The sequence below is a fragment of the Salvia splendens genome, chromosome 1 (assembly GCF_004379255.2).
Source record: "Salvia splendens isolate huo1 chromosome 1, SspV2, whole genome shotgun sequence".
NCBI lineage: Eukaryota > Viridiplantae > Streptophyta > Magnoliopsida > Lamiales > Lamiaceae > Salvia > Salvia splendens.
In genome coordinates, this window is record NC_056032.1 from 9421732 (window position 1) to 9438127 (window position 16396).

At 36.2% G+C, this 16396-nt stretch overlaps 3 protein-coding genes across 7 annotated transcripts; 2 read left to right on the forward strand and 1 right to left on the reverse strand.

The window, feature by feature from the left end:
• The first annotated feature begins 1157 nt into the window (after positions 1-1157).
• LOC121741298 (serine/threonine-protein kinase Nek5-like) lies at positions 1158-7960 on the forward strand. Of its 3 annotated transcripts, none has more exons than XM_042134031.1 (15): positions 1158-1700; positions 1794-1860; positions 2234-2299; positions 2422-2468; positions 2565-2610; positions 2706-2786; positions 2862-2904; positions 3533-3582; positions 4274-4355; positions 4440-4489; positions 4773-4846; positions 5092-5143; positions 5226-5861; positions 5942-7114; positions 7202-7960. In XM_042134031.1, the coding sequence occupies exons 1-15, from the start codon at positions 1603-1605 to the stop codon at positions 7580-7582; spliced, it is 2946 nt and encodes a 981-aa protein (XP_041989965.1). In that variant the 5' UTR covers positions 1158-1602; the 3' UTR covers positions 7583-7960. The 3 variants fall into 3 exon arrangements, with proteins under 3 accessions (XP_041989965.1, XP_041989950.1, XP_041989958.1); XM_042134024.1 differs by having other exon boundaries at positions 1161-1310; positions 1380-1700; positions 5942-7960; XM_042134016.1 differs by having other exon boundaries at positions 5942-7960.
• Positions 7961-9093: 1133 nt separating this feature from the next.
• Positions 9094-12691, forward strand: LOC121741325 (NDR1/HIN1-like protein 10). Of its 3 annotated transcripts, XR_006037835.1 has the most exons (4): positions 9095-10027; positions 11302-11359; positions 11828-11908; positions 12555-12691. XR_006037835.1 is itself a non-coding variant. In XM_042134050.1 (2 exons), exon 1 carries the CDS (start codon positions 9268-9270, stop codon positions 10024-10026), a length of 759 nt encoding a protein of 252 aa, XP_041989984.1. In that variant the 5' UTR covers positions 9094-9267; the 3' UTR covers position 10027; positions 12555-12690. The 3 variants fall into 3 exon arrangements, 1 of the variants encoding a protein (XP_041989984.1); XR_006037836.1 differs by lacking the exon at positions 11302-11359 and having other exon boundaries at positions 9094-10027; XM_042134050.1 differs by lacking the exons at positions 11302-11359; positions 11828-11908 and having other exon boundaries at positions 9094-10027; positions 12555-12690.
• A 54-nt stretch (positions 12692-12745) lies between these two features.
• Positions 12746-13295, reverse strand: LOC121741337 (mitochondrial import inner membrane translocase subunit PAM16 like 1-like). Its single transcript, XM_042134063.1, has 2 exons — positions 13128-13295; positions 12746-12954 (listed from the first exon to the last, which is right to left on the reverse strand). Exons 1-2 carry the CDS (start codon positions 13183-13185, stop codon positions 12746-12748), a joined length of 267 nt encoding a protein of 88 aa, XP_041989997.1. The 5' UTR covers positions 13186-13295.
• Between the last annotated feature and the right edge of the window lie 3101 nt (positions 13296-16396).

Genomic DNA, 16396 nt, shown 5'->3' on the forward strand with positions numbered 1-16396 from the left:
AAGTTACTTGAATCGTATTCTATTTTAGATTGTTTTGGTTGATGTTCGATAGTAACACACATAAGTAAACCAACCAAGCAACTCGATTATCCATCCCTCATCTTATGGATATAGCAGTCATCCCTCCGTCGACGATCTTGTTGTGGCCGTGGTGGATAGCTGGGAGGAGACAGATCCTCTGATCCACAGGCCATAACAAGATCACTGATAAAGGAGCGACTGTTATATCCACCAAAGGAGGAGCAGGAAGTCGAGTTGCTTGATTGATTCGCAGTAGTTGCGAAGCACCATTGTAGGCGTCATGGTGATTGCTGAATTTATTTTTTGAATCCATGTGTGTATGAGAGAGATACTTATTCTCTAATTTTAAAATAGAAACATAAAATTAATGGAATCAAACAAATTTGAAAATAGAAAATGTGAAATTAATGGAATGAAACAAATTTTAAAACGGGAAATAGTATTAAATTAATGGAATGAACAAATTTTAAAACAGGAAATATAAATTTAATGGAATGAACCAAAACGATTTTCGATGAGTCGGAATGACCGAGTTATTCCCTATTTTAATTATTTTTTGGTTTAAGTTATTTCCAGCAGCAAAATTGATTTTGCTAATTATTTCTTTGTGTTGCAAATTTCATTTTATAATGATGCAATTTAGACTTTGTATTAAACTCCTCCGTTTTAAATAAAAAAATGGATAAAAAATGGAAAAGTGAACCACTCCTATGTTTTAAGGAACCGATGGAGTAAAATTTTAAGCTATTTATTTTAAATCTATAAACATATAAAATTATAATTAAATATATAAATTAAAAGAATAATAATGATGAAATTTAGGAAGTTAGACTGTGTTTTATTTGGTAGTACTTTAGTAATTTTGATTATGTAATTTAGAAATTTAATTATGAATTTAGATTTTCAATGTATGTAATTTAGAAATTTAATTTTATAAATTAAATTATTAAGATTGTAGCCATTTATTTTGACTTTCCGAAAAACATTCTCTTCAGTTTCGGTAAATTATCGTTTTCATCTGAATGACAGCTCACGGAAGATAGGGTAGGCCTGTCGTAGTGAATTAGTTTCTCCCACAAATAAATTAGTTGGAAATTGTTAATTGTAATTTGTAACACCAACCCACCCAACCTAACTACAATTAACTGTTTAATCACTCTTAATTTAAAAATAATTCCCACAGAGAAAGAAAGTAAAGAAAAAACATTGAAAAGCTCAGCTTTCTTTGGTTGAATTTCATTAACTGCTTCAGTCCAAGTCCCAACCAAGTACTTGCTGCTCATTTTCGTGTATGTATTGCTATTTGTGGAGTTGGAATTATGATGTGCATTTTTTGGGATTGATCTGCTCATGTGCAGATAGAAGCGGCAGAAGATCCAAAAATTAGGTTAATGCCATTGCATCATCTGGTAACATGTGTTTTTTTGTATTTAGTCTTGAATCAGCAGTTTGACTTGAGCGATACCGATTATTCATGTGTTTGAGGATTCGATGATTCGGTGAGATTTTGTAAATGCGATTTCTGGAGCATCAGTGTAGAAACCAGGAATTTAGAGTGAGAGGGTTTTGGGGCTTTGAGATATGGAATCGAAAATGGATCAGTATGAGCTAATGGAGCAAATTGGCCGTGGAGCTTTTGGGGCTGCCATTTTAGTCAATCACAAATTGGAAAGGAAAAAGTACGAGACAATCAATCTAAAGATGATTTTTAGTTTATGGAAAAATCTGTGATTCTTGTATGTCCTTTTTCTGATTTTGGAAATGTCACATAGGTATGTGCTCAAGAAGATTCGGTTAGCTCGCCAAACGGAGCGTTGCCGGAGATCAGCACATCAAGAGGTGAAACTGATTTTTTTTGACTTATTCAGATCGATTCAGTTAATGTTATTTATACTTTCTTTGTTTGCTCACTGCATTTTGATAAGAATATTATTGCCAATTTGGTGTTTTTTTAGTACTATTTGATATTCTTGTCAATGTTTTGGGAATCTCTTGATTTCAAGTGCTTTTCATTATCTGCTTGAAGAAGAATTTATGATTGCTTACTTGGTAAATGAAGAGAGGTTTATCTGATAAGGCATTATTATCAATTTCCTCAGTCCAATTTTAGTAATCTAGAGTCTCAACTATATCATGAGTTTCGTCGTTAGTCATGTGTACCGGTGCTTGAATATGAACTAATAGAGGTGTTTCTGGCTATTTGAAATAACAGATGGCTTTAATTGCACGGATACAACATCCGTATATTGTTGAGTATAAGGAAGCTTGGGTAGAGAAGGTAATTCTCGTTGAAGCTTCTAATTCCTAGTCTTGGATATAATTCCATGACTATTCTTGGTGTAGGTAGACTTTCATAATAATTTTTTTTCTTACCGAACTATATCTTTTAAAATAAAACAGGGTTGTTATGTCTGCATTGTTACTGGCTACTGTGAGGGTGGTGACATGTAAGTGTGTTATGATGCAATTGTAACTGGACAGATGAATACATTTCCATATGCATAAGCGCCTTTTAACATAATATTTTGATGATTGAATAACAGGGCTGAATTGATGAAAAAATCCAATGGACAGTACTTCCCGGAGGAGGTTTGAGTTCCTACCTTTCAGATGTATTACTCTTTTCTGATTTAAAGTTCGAATTTTAATTGATATGCTTCCTGTTTAATCATGCCTCTCTGTAGAAACTGTTGAAGTGGTTTGCTCAACTATTATTGGCGGTTGAGTATCTGCACTCCAACTATGTTCTGCATCGGGATCTTAAGGTAAGCATAGCTGACTTGATTTTTTATTATGTTCCTTTAATAGTGGGAACTGATCACTTTAGCACTTTGTTGCAGTGCTCAAATATTTTTCTTACCAAAGATCAAGGTGTTCGTTTAGGTAAGTTAATAGAGGAATCAAATTCTTCTATCTTACTGAAAACTCGGATAATATTAGTGTAAAAAGTCACTCGCCTATTATGAAGGGAAAGAAATCAATCCCATTCTAAACATCTTAAAGTAAAAAAAATCACAAACATGTTGCTGATAGAAAACTACAAGCACATTCGTCATCCCTAAGTTTTAATAAAGTGTTTATCTGAGATTCGACACTCATCAACCTAGGTTGTAGAAGTAGATGAACAGTAGCTTGGATCTGAACAATCCCTGATTCTGTTTTCTTCTTAATAAAATGCCGCCACATAATGAAAAAATTCAACAAATTCACTAGACAGTAGCATCATTGTCAAACTATATGCATTTTGAAGTAAGTAAAGAAACCTCATTGTACATCAAGTAAGAGAATTTATTCCCACACTAATCATGAAAAAACTCATTAACTTCCCTAAAACATGATGCTTCATAGAAAGGAGATAACCAGAACTTTCCCTCTTAGCATTGGCTTTTTGTTTATGAAAAAAGAAAAAATGAAATTCTGCAGAAGGCTAGGAGATGATTCTTTATTGCTCAGTTTCAGAATCTTAATCATGTTCTGAAAAATGATTGTCTTTGAACTTTCCTATGAGCAGGTGATTTTGGGCTCGCTAAAACTTTGAAGGCAGATGACTTGGCTTCTTCAGTATGTGTTTCATAATGCATATATACCTCTCTCTTGATGGAATTAATTGTACTTATGGGATTATAAATGCTACGTACTGGTTGTTTTTCCCTTGGTTATTTTGTTGGAACTTTGGAAGATAATATTTTATTAACCCAATTACATTTAGGAAAAGGAGAAATTGAGTTTACTTAGAAAATTGACTCACAATTGTTTCTTTCATATTATGAGCGTGCAGCTGAGTACTTCTGTCAACAAAGAAATAGAAGGTTACCATTATAGAACTTCTCAAGGAATTTACAACGGAATATGAACAATTATTTTAAACTTAAATATGCAGAGAGTGTGTAGCAGACTTAGCATAATGGTTAGTTTAAGTGAATGCATCATAGGTATTTTGCTGCATAAGTGCCTTGGACTTGATCAGTGCTAAGATTACTGGGAAATGATTCAAACTAACTCTAGAGGAGACGAACAAACATAAGCATTTCCAGAACTGTAATTACTTTGCTGGAATCATTGTCCATTCAAGAAGCTTGAATATAAAATATGGTCTAGGTTGTTAAGAAATTACTAGTGTATTGTCCTGAAGAAACGAATGCTGTAATGCATTTCATGTAGCATTGCATCTGGGACTTTTCATCCGTTTTTCTTGCAACGAATTCCAGTACTTCTTTACTGAAATCAGCTGTCTTTTCTTATGTTTGCTCAGGTAGTTGGAACTCCCAATTACATGTGTCCTGAACTTCTGGCTGACATTCCGTATGGATTTAAGTCTGATATTTGGTCTCTTGGTATGTTGATGATCAATTACTCTTAACTCTTCAACACCTGCTGAATAAGGCTTCCCACTTTGTAACTTTTCTTTTCTCAATTAGGTTGCTGTATGTATGAAATGGCTGCTCATCGCCCTGCTTTCAAGGCTTTTGTAAGATTTCTAGCCTTATTCTGTTCAGTTGCATTTTTTCCTATGTTTTCCATTGTCTTTGAAATATTTATAAAATCATACTCCCTCCATCCACAAAAAATAGTCCCATTTGTGGACGACACGGATTTTAATGAGAAATTGGTAAAGTAATAGAGGAGGAGGAAAAGTGTGCGGACGACAATGCTCCCTACTATAATAGACATTACTTTTTCTGTTTTCATTTATGTAACATATATTTTCTCTGGGATCATCTTTATAATGAATAGCTGCATTCATGTCTCAGGATATGGCCGGACTAATAAGCAAGATTAATCGATCATCGATTGGCCCATTGCCTTCTTGCTACTCCCCATCCTTGTAAGCACATTTGGTCTTTGTTGGTCCCTTTTTTTCTTTTTCCCATTATAGTAGTATATTATTCTCTTTTATTACATTGATAAGAGTTGCATTTAACCTATCTTTGCGTTCTTATTTCTCCGTGGTAACCCTTTATAGTACTCCACATTTTTCATAGAAACGAAACATAGCCTTCTCTTAGCCCCTTTATGCAATTCAAGGGAGAAAGTGTAGAATCTTAACTCAAATGGTGTATTATGTAATAGGAAAATGCTAATCAAGAGCATGCTAAGAAAAAACCCGGAACATCGGTCAAGTGTAAGAAACTCCTTTTAGTTCCTTTGTATTCATCATTTGTAAACAATGCTTTCTTATAATCTAATTTTGAATAATTTTTCAGGCGTCAGAACTTCTGAAACATCCATATCTACAGCCTTACGTGGATCAATACCGCCCATCCTATAAACCGATTGCTGCTATTACGCTTGAGAAACCTCCTCCCACTGCCCGTGTAAGTCGAAGGAACATGGCTGAGAGCCAAGGTAGTAGCAGTTCATGCAGTGACAGAGACAGCTTAGTCTCAAGCGAGAAGAACATAGTGAACCGTGGTCATAAGTCCCCTGATATGGAGACAGCTTTAGTTGATGAAGATGTTAAATGCAGGTCACTGTCAAAGACGGAGGAGGGCCCACAAATTATGGACTCGTTGTCCGTAAATACCAAGGAACATGATGTCGGCAAGCCACTGCATGACGAACAGAGAAATAGCAGTGAAACGAAGCAGCCCAAAACAATTAAAAATATTATGGTGTCTCTCAAAGAAGGAAAAAGCAGAGAAAATAATTCTCCACTTAGAAGCCACCATTCGAAATCGAGCTGTGGTAGCAACCAGAGAACGGTTACCGAAGCATCTCCAAGAGTTTCAAAACAACCGAATCTCGTTAATTATGGTCCGAAGGGTAATGCAGAAGCCCCAGAAAGAACAAACACTGATTCTAATAAACGAGTACAAGGAACGCCTTCCTTGAAGCATCAGGTAATGAAAGGTTTTCATGTTCTTTTTCCCCCTCCCCTCAGCTGGAACTGGTTTATATTCTTGTTGATCTACCTCTGTAGTTACCTGTTGTGGAAACCCCTCCGAAGACGAAGGCTAGACGTGAAGGTATCCCTCCCTCTGGTCTCATAAAGCCCATTGCTGAAGAAGGATTTTCAACGAGGACAAGACAGAAAACACCTCCTACTCTGTCTAGGAGACCCTCATTTCCTGCACGAATCCGGCAAGTACAGCGTGATATTCCTAATTGCATAAATGATATTACGAAGACTGGTCCTAATGATGTTCAAGATCCTGAAATCATGAAATCAGTGCATAATGGCTGTGCTTCACATAATTTGAGGGAAAACACACAGAACCCAAAAAGGTCTTTATCTGCAGGTTCTAGGAGAATGCAAACAGAGAGCAGCAACTCAGCATCTTCATCAGTATCTATCCAAGGTTTCGAGATCTCTGACGATGTGATGAATCCGTTTATTAGCTCATCGGAAGAGTTTCATCACAGTCCTGAGCAAGCTACAATATATGAAATTATTGACTCACCTTTCCCCCCAGAAAGGACAGGAAATTGCTTTGGGGATCATCTTGAGGCTAACTGCCAAACTAGAATACAACAAGCCGTAGAAGTTGAAATAAACGAATCGCGACCCAGCTGTTCCACTCGCTCCTCATCTCAATCTGAAGGAGCGGAAAATCTATCACCTGGATGCTGTGGGAGTGACTATGCATCTAAAGTTTGCTCCTCTGGAAAACTACAAGAACGGTCGGATGATAAGCTTATGAATGTAAAAAATGCTGATAAACTTATGAATGTCAACAATGCTCGCGATGAAAGAACAAGCTCTACGGCAAATATGGAGGTTTCGTTTTGCATCACTGAAGATATACCTTTGGGTGGAGAAGATGCTACAACCATCAGTAGGCCTGATCCTGTGACCAAGCCGGACCTCACCTCACCATCAAGCATTGATGACAAGGTCATGATCAAGAAACTCGTTTCTTCTGTTGACCCTTCCATTTTACCGAACCAGAAGAGTTCGTTGCCAGACAGAGGATTACTGGAGCAAAATGCAGTTAATGAAATGCCGGTTTTAGCCATTACCCCAACTGCTCCAAATAAAGTGATGCATGTGATATCTCATAGCAACATCCAAGCTACGATTGAGCATCTTGTGGCACAAAACACCGAACGAGATCTGGATGCTGGAAAAACAATAGATGTTGCCAGAGATGAGGTTGTTTTAAAAGATTCACCTTCTTCTTCTACTCCACAGCCATCCACAGCTTCTAAAACTCTAACTTCGGAATCTACATGCTCTCAGAATGCCACTCCTACTTCAAATCTCTTTGAAAACCCTGTCACCAAGGAAGTAGATGTAACAACTACAACTGACAACCCTGTGGCTGCAATGTCGGACCCTTCTGAATCCAGTCCAACGAAGACAAACCCTCCTCCAGCTCGAGAAGAAGCATCACCTCCCATGAAGGAAACTTTAGATGTCAATTCCTTCAGGCAAAGAGCAGAGGCACTTGAGGGACTGCTGGAACTGTCTGCTGACTTACTTCAGCAGAATCGGCTTGAAGAGCTCACGGTTGTGCTGAAACCATTTGGAAGGGAGAAGGTGTCTCCGAGGGATACAGCAATCTGGCTGGCTAGAAGTCTGAAAGGGATGATGCTGGAGGAGGGTGGACGCAATTTGTAAATGCCGGTATATCTATTCTTTGTCTTCTTGATCATTAGTTGAGGTTTACAGGGGGTATATAATTGGGAGCCTTTCTCTCGACATCTAAAGCCTTTGCAATTTTTACTTTTCTATTGGTTCTTTATTTTCTATTATTGTAATGCAATGCGTATTGTATATAATGTTGCAGCTGAATACAGATTTTTTCTATGTAAAAACATAATGCTTAACTAAGCAGTGTGAGATTCTTGGATAATCTTCTGCTTCAATGGTAGTATATGGGATTCGGCTGGATCCTGGATGCTACTTATCCAATTCTATTCTGTTAGTTTGTAACATTATTACTCTATAAGATTTGGTTGATACCCAGCTTATAACATTCATTTGTATTCTTGTTTATATGAATATCTATAATGCACACTTGGCCGTTGTTTATTATGAGTACGGAAACAAATGTATTCACAATATTTAATTTAATGATGTCCTTTGGTTACCTTTTTTAGAGGATAATCCTACGTTTCTAATTAATTTGGTTGTTGATTGTTAAATGATATTCCATGTAAAGAGGTTAGATGATTTATCCTTCGATTACTCTTTTATTTATTTGGTTGCAATTTTAATTTTTGGACTGTCAATTTTTTATATTTCATGCGATTTCGCTTTTTGGATTAGTTTTTAAGGTTCATATTCCAGTTTTTCGGGTTCAGTCATTCAAAAAATTTGAATAGATTCAATTTTAATTTTTTTTTAAATGGATTATTGGTTCGGTCATATTTCGCCAAAAATCGAACTGAAAAGCGGATACTCACTACAAGTCCAGATTTTAGTAATGTATAGTAATTACTAACTAATCAGTATCTGAGTATTTTAATTTTTTTTCAATCGTAGCAATCAATTTTTTTCCTCACTACTTGATGTACATCCTTGATTTTTATTTCCTAATTTACCTTTTCCTAAGGTCTTTGAAGTTAAAAAGAAAATAAAGTTTTAATTTATTTATAAAGTTAATAAGTACTAGTACTAATTTATAAGATACTATTAAATAAAACAATATTCCTATTTTTAACAGTAGTTCGTATCAAATTTGTTTAGAGTAAGAATTAAATATCAAGATCATAATAGTAACAAATTTTGAACACCAAAAGATAGGAATTAAAGTAAAGAGTAAAGGCTAAAACTGGTCATATGAACTTTTATGATTTTGGTCTTATAATTTATCTTTTGAATTTTTGCATCCTAAACATTTCAACCCGGATCACAATTGATTCTACAATAACAATTTCGTCAATTTCTAAATGGTTTTAACCCAATTTTGACCGATTTTTAAACGGTTTTAACCCGAATGAGACTGTTAAAATCATCAAAATCGGATTAAAATCGTTTAAAATTGACAGAATTGTTAGTGTAGGACCAATTTTGATCATAGTTAAAATGTTCGGGGATAAAAAAAAATTTAAAAGATAAAGTACATGACCAAAATCATAAAATGGTTATATGTAAGATGCCTTTACTCATTAAAGTTATTATTACTACGAATGTCACTTTCAGAATAGGAATAATACTAGCATCAAAGTTAGATAAATATTCCATTTTGAAAACTTACCATTAACACCCAAATCTTTGTAATTTCTCTATCTAATAACGCGCAAAACACACTGAGTGCGTGCGATTGATCGATTCTCCCCTGAGCTGCCGCGATTCCCGCAATGGAAGATCGCAATAGGCCTGTCACAGGCTATCCCGCCCCCAATTCGCAGCCCAACGGCTACTCAGCCGCCGCCGCCGCTCCACCGCCGGCCGGCACCGCTTATCCTTACGCCTCCGCGGCTCCTCCCTACCCCTACCCCTACCAGCAGCAGAACTACCAGTACGACGCCGAGTCGATCCGCCGCGCCACCTGCCTCCGCCGCATCTTCGCCTTTGTGATCGGCCTCGTCGTCAGCTTCGGCACTGTCACCTTCATAGTCTGGCTCGTTCTCCGCCCCCAGCTCCCCGAGTTCCGAGTCGACTCGTTCTCCATCTCCAATTTCACGCTCGGCAACGACTCGCTCACCTTCACCTCTGAAATCAAGCTGACCGCCAGAAACCCTAACAAAAAGATGAAGCTCGGCTACGATCACATCGACACCGCGATTTACTACCAATCCTACTCCCTCTCCGAGACTACCGTCGCGCCGTTCTACCAGGGCACGAAGAACGAGACCTCTCTGACGGCGAGATTCGCCGCCGCCGGGAGATTTCTGGATAAGGCGGCGGTGGATGGGATTAGTGGCGAGAGGGGGAAGAATGACAATGTGAACTTCAATGTGAGGATGATTTCTAGGGTTAAATTTGAGGCGAAGGCGTGGAGAACTCGGAGGAGGTTTCTCAAGGTTTTCTGCGGGGATCTGGTCCTTGGACTACCGGCCACCGGGAGATCGGGGGTTTTAAGCGGCGGACCAAGGCAGTGCCGCGTCGGGATTTGAGGTGACCTCATCATTTTTTCGTAAAGCTAATTAGGTTTAATTTGATGTTGGGAGGGTATGAAATCTACATACAGCCTATTGGTTTCCTAGATTAACCCTGTTCCATGTATAGTAGAACTATCTATGCTCTTGATTTTTTTCATTGTTGTTTGATTATATTTATCTATTAGAGGAAAACTTTATGCTCTTGATTTTTTCCATTGTTGGTTGATTATATTGTTGTATTTTAGTTTTATTCTTCCCTTTCCGAGAGAAGGGGAAGCAATTAAAGTTTATGTGTGTGGAAAGATACTACTACTAGAACTTGTTTTTATGCTACTACAGGAAGAGAAACTGCTACAATACGTTATAAATCAGTTTATTGTGTGTTTGCCATTACAATAGTAGTATGAAAGTTTCTGCCCCAAGAAGAACTTCACACCAACTAATGGTGAAACTTTCATATGAAAGTCCATACGTTAGGAAAGATACTACTAGAACTTCGCACCTTGTTGTCATATGGAAGTTTGTATCTTAGGTGTTACTTATATGGACTTTGTTGTGTTTAGTCCTGCTCCTGCACCAACTAAAGGTGAAACTTAACTGTGGTTTTGTATGCTAGAGAGAACATGGTTATTGGATAAAATAAGGAACCATAAACCTGACTAGATAACATATAGTCATGGGCAGCTAATAGTTTCAGTGTCATTTCCCTTTATACATGATGAAGTTGCTTTAGGTTTATTCTTGCTTCGGCTCAAACATATCAAACCCACTATTAAAGATAGGATGTGCGATGGTTATTTTGGGTAGTTTTTCCTTGGTCCATCCGCAATCGTGCTAATTCTGATCTAAGTGTCAATGATGGATGGATGTTACATTGTTACTTTCAAAAATATGGGTCCACCTCAATCAGGATATAAAGTTTAATCTTTTGTTGGACAATTTCCTAAACAGATGTTATATTTTCTTTTCTTATTCGTTATTAACCAAACCAAAGAATGAAAGAGTTTGGTTTATCTTTTGAAATTTTTAAATACTTGTAAATTATCAGCTCTTGAGAGCTAAACTACAATTTATACATCCTTCATTTTCCATGGTGCTCGGCAAGAGAGGAGTTATTTAACATTTCTTAGGTAGGAATCCTTGTCCATTACAGGCTCTTATGTGATGACAAGAACATATAATGCATCCTATGGTGGCAATCTTGTCATATATTACTACTTTTATGGTCTTCCTCCAACTACAATCTATTCATCTTTTGGAGAGTTATTTTATTCACTACTTTTATTTCAGCTTTCTCAGTAGTTGGAACTTGGAAGATATCCAAAAGCGAGCAGGCATGACTTTATATGTGAGTGGTGGAAATTGTGTAGGATTTTTTAGATTCTTGATCATCTTTCTCATCCAATTTAGATTCTTTACTTGTGCATAGGGCTGTCCAATCTTTCTGAAACTGATACGTGATAATACCCGACCCGATCCCATCTACCGGGTACCTTATATCCTGACTCGGGTTTCAGATACGAATGAATCGGGGAGCTGAAATACCTGAAACTTTGATTTTCATAAACAATCCTTGTTTCATTCCACGTGGACATTCCACAAATACTACAAAATAGAGCCACATAGGGTACATTACATAACATATCCGAATTGGTTCAAAAGTTTATAATTTGAAGCAAAGTAGTCAATAGTCAAGCAGAGAATTTCAAGCAAAATAGACATCATTCTAACATTCTTCATTTCAGGATTATTTTCTCTTGATTCATCGTTAATCTTGGATGTGGTGGTATGCTCTAACTTTCTGTTGATTGTGCAGTGATCGATTGAGCAATACCCCAATGGTTGCTAATGCTACTACATGGATAAACAACAATAATTACAAATAGAAATGCAAATAGTAAGTATAATATGGAGATGTCATCTAAAGAATTTTACTTTTCACTACGAAATTCTTCATCAAAATTAACAACAAAGGAGTCCCTTAAATTTCAAATTTCACATGGTTTCCTAAGTAGTTACATTAGCGAAAATTTAGAGTTCATTTCAAATGTAGCTTTACTTTTTTCTGTTCAGAATTTCAATGAAATAAAACCAAGTCCAGATCGTAGTTCAATTCAGAGTTAGTGGATTAATCGTTTTACCTTGTTTTATTAAAAAAAGAAAAAAAGGAAAGAATATATGGAATGACATTATCCAAATACGACAGATATTTGATGAATTTAACGTCAAGCCGTTAATAAAACATGGGAATTCCTCTCCACAATATTCAAATCATTGGTCAGCACCAAAAAGAGTCAGCCAAAAACCATCGGTATTTGATCAATGTTTGTGATATTCGTCTCTTTCTTTTGTTACCTTAAATAACTAAGGTGCATTAATTTGTTGTATGCTAATGCAAAAAAAAATACTATCATTTCTTGAAATTATTGGTCAAGACACATGAATTCGTCTTCTCTGCTTTGTTTCTATCCAGATTCTCTGTAGAATACGAGCTCATTACAAGCAACACGGTAGCTGATGAGATTATTTACTACATGATGCAGGGGCGGTTTTCCCAGGATGGTGCAGGCTATAATGTTTCAACTCGGATCTTGTTTCGTTTTCTCAACAGTTTCCAGACATTCTTTCGCTCTGACCACCTTTGATTGTAGATAGAAACTGCCACTTTGAGTATTCCTCTCGAACAGCTTGTCATACCTCTGAGAAAATTAAGGGAAGTGGTTGGATTCATTAGTTAACTATTAGGACACAAGAAACGCAACCTTTTATTTAAAGTGCAGGAAAAAGAAACAGAATCAGAAAATGGAGACACCTTCACAATCTCTTCCCACGATGTATTCTCAGTTACACCAAGGATTTGCCTTGCCTCGGCATCAGTCATCATTTTACTCCCTCGTTTGATAGTTTCCACTGCTTCTTGAGCAGCACCAGTCTTTGAGGCATCTGCAATACATCATGATATATAAATGTCAGAAATGATTGAGGTAAATCGATTTACTTTCTAAAGGCCAAAGCTTTCTCTGACCTGAAAGAAAATTGCAACTTTGTGCACAAGGACTAGTCTATATCATTCTCTGAAAGTAGAAAACTGAATAACAACCTAAGAGAAGACTTACTTGCAAGTGCTTGGCGATATGCTTGTGCAAACGCTCTTATCATTATTCCAGAGCCCATAACAATCAAGTTAGCAATAAGCCTACCAGCCTGCAACCGCAAAACAAGCAACAAGTTGCAATAAATACATATTGACGCTTATAGCTCATGAAGACCTTTTCTCTAGTATGTGATCCAACTATGATATTGCACATTAAAATGTCCAATTCAACAGAATGTTGTAAATAAATATTTAGACAACTTATATACTGTGCGGCTCTACAAACAGCATAACACAATAACAGCTGTAAACCAAAATTGCAAGCCAATTATTATAAAGAATTCCCAGAACTATATTGAAGATATAATATGTGAGAAAACCTTAACTTCACAGTTAAACATGAAGCAAAAGAGTGGAACTTAAACATAGTAAACAATTACACAATTAATCAATATGCCAATTCCCTCATCCTGGTGCGTTTAAGACAGGTGCATTACATGTTTTTTTATTTAAACTACTAGTACTATATAAAGAAGAAAAAGTCATTTTCATTTGTAATATAACCTAGGCACGCAGTAAACTGTGCGTTGCTTGAGATAAAAATTAGGTTAGCTCCAAGAACATACCATGGCTAGAGTACTAAAACACAACCACCAATTGATTTATGAACTCCAAATTGCCTACATCAGAACAAAAAATTAATAAGATTCAATCAGTAAATTATATGAGTGTAACTGAAACAGAAATTGAAAGTACAAGTATGATCAAATTCGTGTCCAAGTACATAATTCTTATACTGTACATAACAACAGAATACAAACATAATGATCAATTTGCATAATGTAGCTTTTATGAACATCCATCTCTCCTTTTTGTGATTTCACGTAGTCCATCCCTTCATCCCCGGAATAACAGTAAAAGCTAGAAAAAGGACAACGTATAAGCAATTATGTATGATTTGAAGGGAATAAAGATTGGCTATTAAGATCAACAACATGCTAGGACATGTTCAATTTTGATGTTTGGTTCCCTCACATATCATCATCAGGTCATCTGAAATTTTTATACATCAGGTATGCAGGGAGATCATAGCCACACAACAGTTCAGCGGGATTTAATACAGTAATCCTAAAACTGTGTTCGAAACTGGAAATTCCATATTTACATCAATATAATAAATCAAGTGCTCTCACCCCAAACCATTCAATAATCGAGTTTTTATTTTAGTTTGGTTCTTTAGACATGCTTTGTTTATAATAGGAAACAGAGCTTGGCAACAGCATGCTGTTAATTAAATCGTTTATGATCTGTGAATATAAGACTGAACAAGTAAAATAAAGGGCGAATAGAGAAATGTTTAAACGAATTTAATTACACTGCAAAATGATACTTCACTTGGAAACCGTAGTCTATAGCTAAATAATTAAGATGACCTATAAAAAAAGTAACTCCCTCCTTCCCACAATAATTGTCACTTTTTTCCATTTTGGTTTATCTCATAATAATTGTCACACTTCATTTTTAACAAATAGGTGTCACGTTCTACTAACTCACTTCAGTCACATTTTATTATAAAATCAATATAAAATAGTAGGTCTTTTCAAACCAACTTTTCTTTAAATCTCTTAAAGTCCGTGCCCACAATAAGAGTGACGATTATTATGAGACGTACGTTTACCCTTTCAAAATCGACTATTTCATTTTTTTCATTGTTTATTGCTGAAATCCTTTCTTATTCTTTTGATTTAAGACAAATACTTAATCACACATTTGAGGTATTTTACAATATTTTGATGGAGTACTATTATTCTGCACTTTTTATACTTTTTTTTATACTCCCTTCATCCCGAAATAGGAATCTTATTTAGTTATATGACACGATTTTAAGAAATGTAAATAAAAGTGAGTTGAATAAGTTAGTGGAATATGAATCTCACTTATATATATTAGTTTTATACTCTCTCCGTCCTACAATAAGAGTCTTAGAGCATCCACAGTGGTGCGGATGTCCCGACGGACATCCCGCTGACATCCCAAAAACACTATCTGCCACGTCATAAAGACTTTCCACTGCACACTGGCGGACATCCCCAAGGACATTCCGACGAACTTCCCACAATAATAAAAATTCACAAATTCATCAAATTAAACAATTTACGGAATTAAACAATTTACGGAATTAAGATTTCACCACGATTACAGAATAAAATAATCGGGACGTCCGCGCGGACGTCCGTGGGGTCAGTGCAATGGCGGACGTCGCGACAGACGTCTGTATCCGCGTCACCGCTGCGCAATGGCGGATGTCCCGCGCGGAACTTCGGCACGCCGGCCGGACGTCCGGCGGGACGGGCGCCATTGTGGATGTTCTTATTTAGTTATGACACGGTTTTGGTTCGAAAAATTTTGAATCTGAACCGAACCACGGTTCTAAAATCGACGGTTACGGTTCAGGTAAATTCTCACTGTTCTGGTTCAGAACCGTAACCGCCAATCACAATTTCACAATTAACCGCCGGAACCGTAAACCTGGGGCACCTCTACCATCAGCTAGCAGGGGCGGATCTATAGTCATGGCCAGAGGGGCAATTGCCCCACCTCATACTTTCATATTCTATGTATATATTGTGTAATTTATCATTTGTTTATTATAATTTTCCACTAATTTCTCCTTCTCAAATTCTTAAAATTTCATTATATGTAAACTTGCCCCTCTCTCTACAAATTTCTGGCTCCGCCCCTGTCAGCTAGGATGGTCACTTTTCAAAATTTTGCCTCAAATTGTGTTTTTGTCCGTTGAATATACTATATACTATTATAATATAACCTGTTAACAAAAAATACCTAAAACAATCTTTGGGTGCCTTTCTTATTATGATATGGTTTCTGTCAATTTCCTCTGTTCTTTTATTTTCTTCTTAATTTTTTATTTCTCTTTTCGTATTATTAATAACCAGTCTTCCATAGTATCTTTTAAATCATCAAAATCAAAAGTATTATTGATATATTCCTTTTTACTTGAGTAACATACTTATTTTAAATAATTTAAATTGAGAATTGTATAAAAAAAAATATATATATACATAAATTCCACGTTTTGATCATATGGTTGGAGTACAATTTCAATCTGTACCCAAAAAAGAGTGAACATAATAGATTGATTATATATGATAGCAATTTCCTAAGATTGAAAATATACAGATATGCTTTGATATTTTTTTTCCAATAAAAGCAATTGAATAATTCATATCATAGCAGCACATGAAAGATAAACCATACTTAAAATTCATA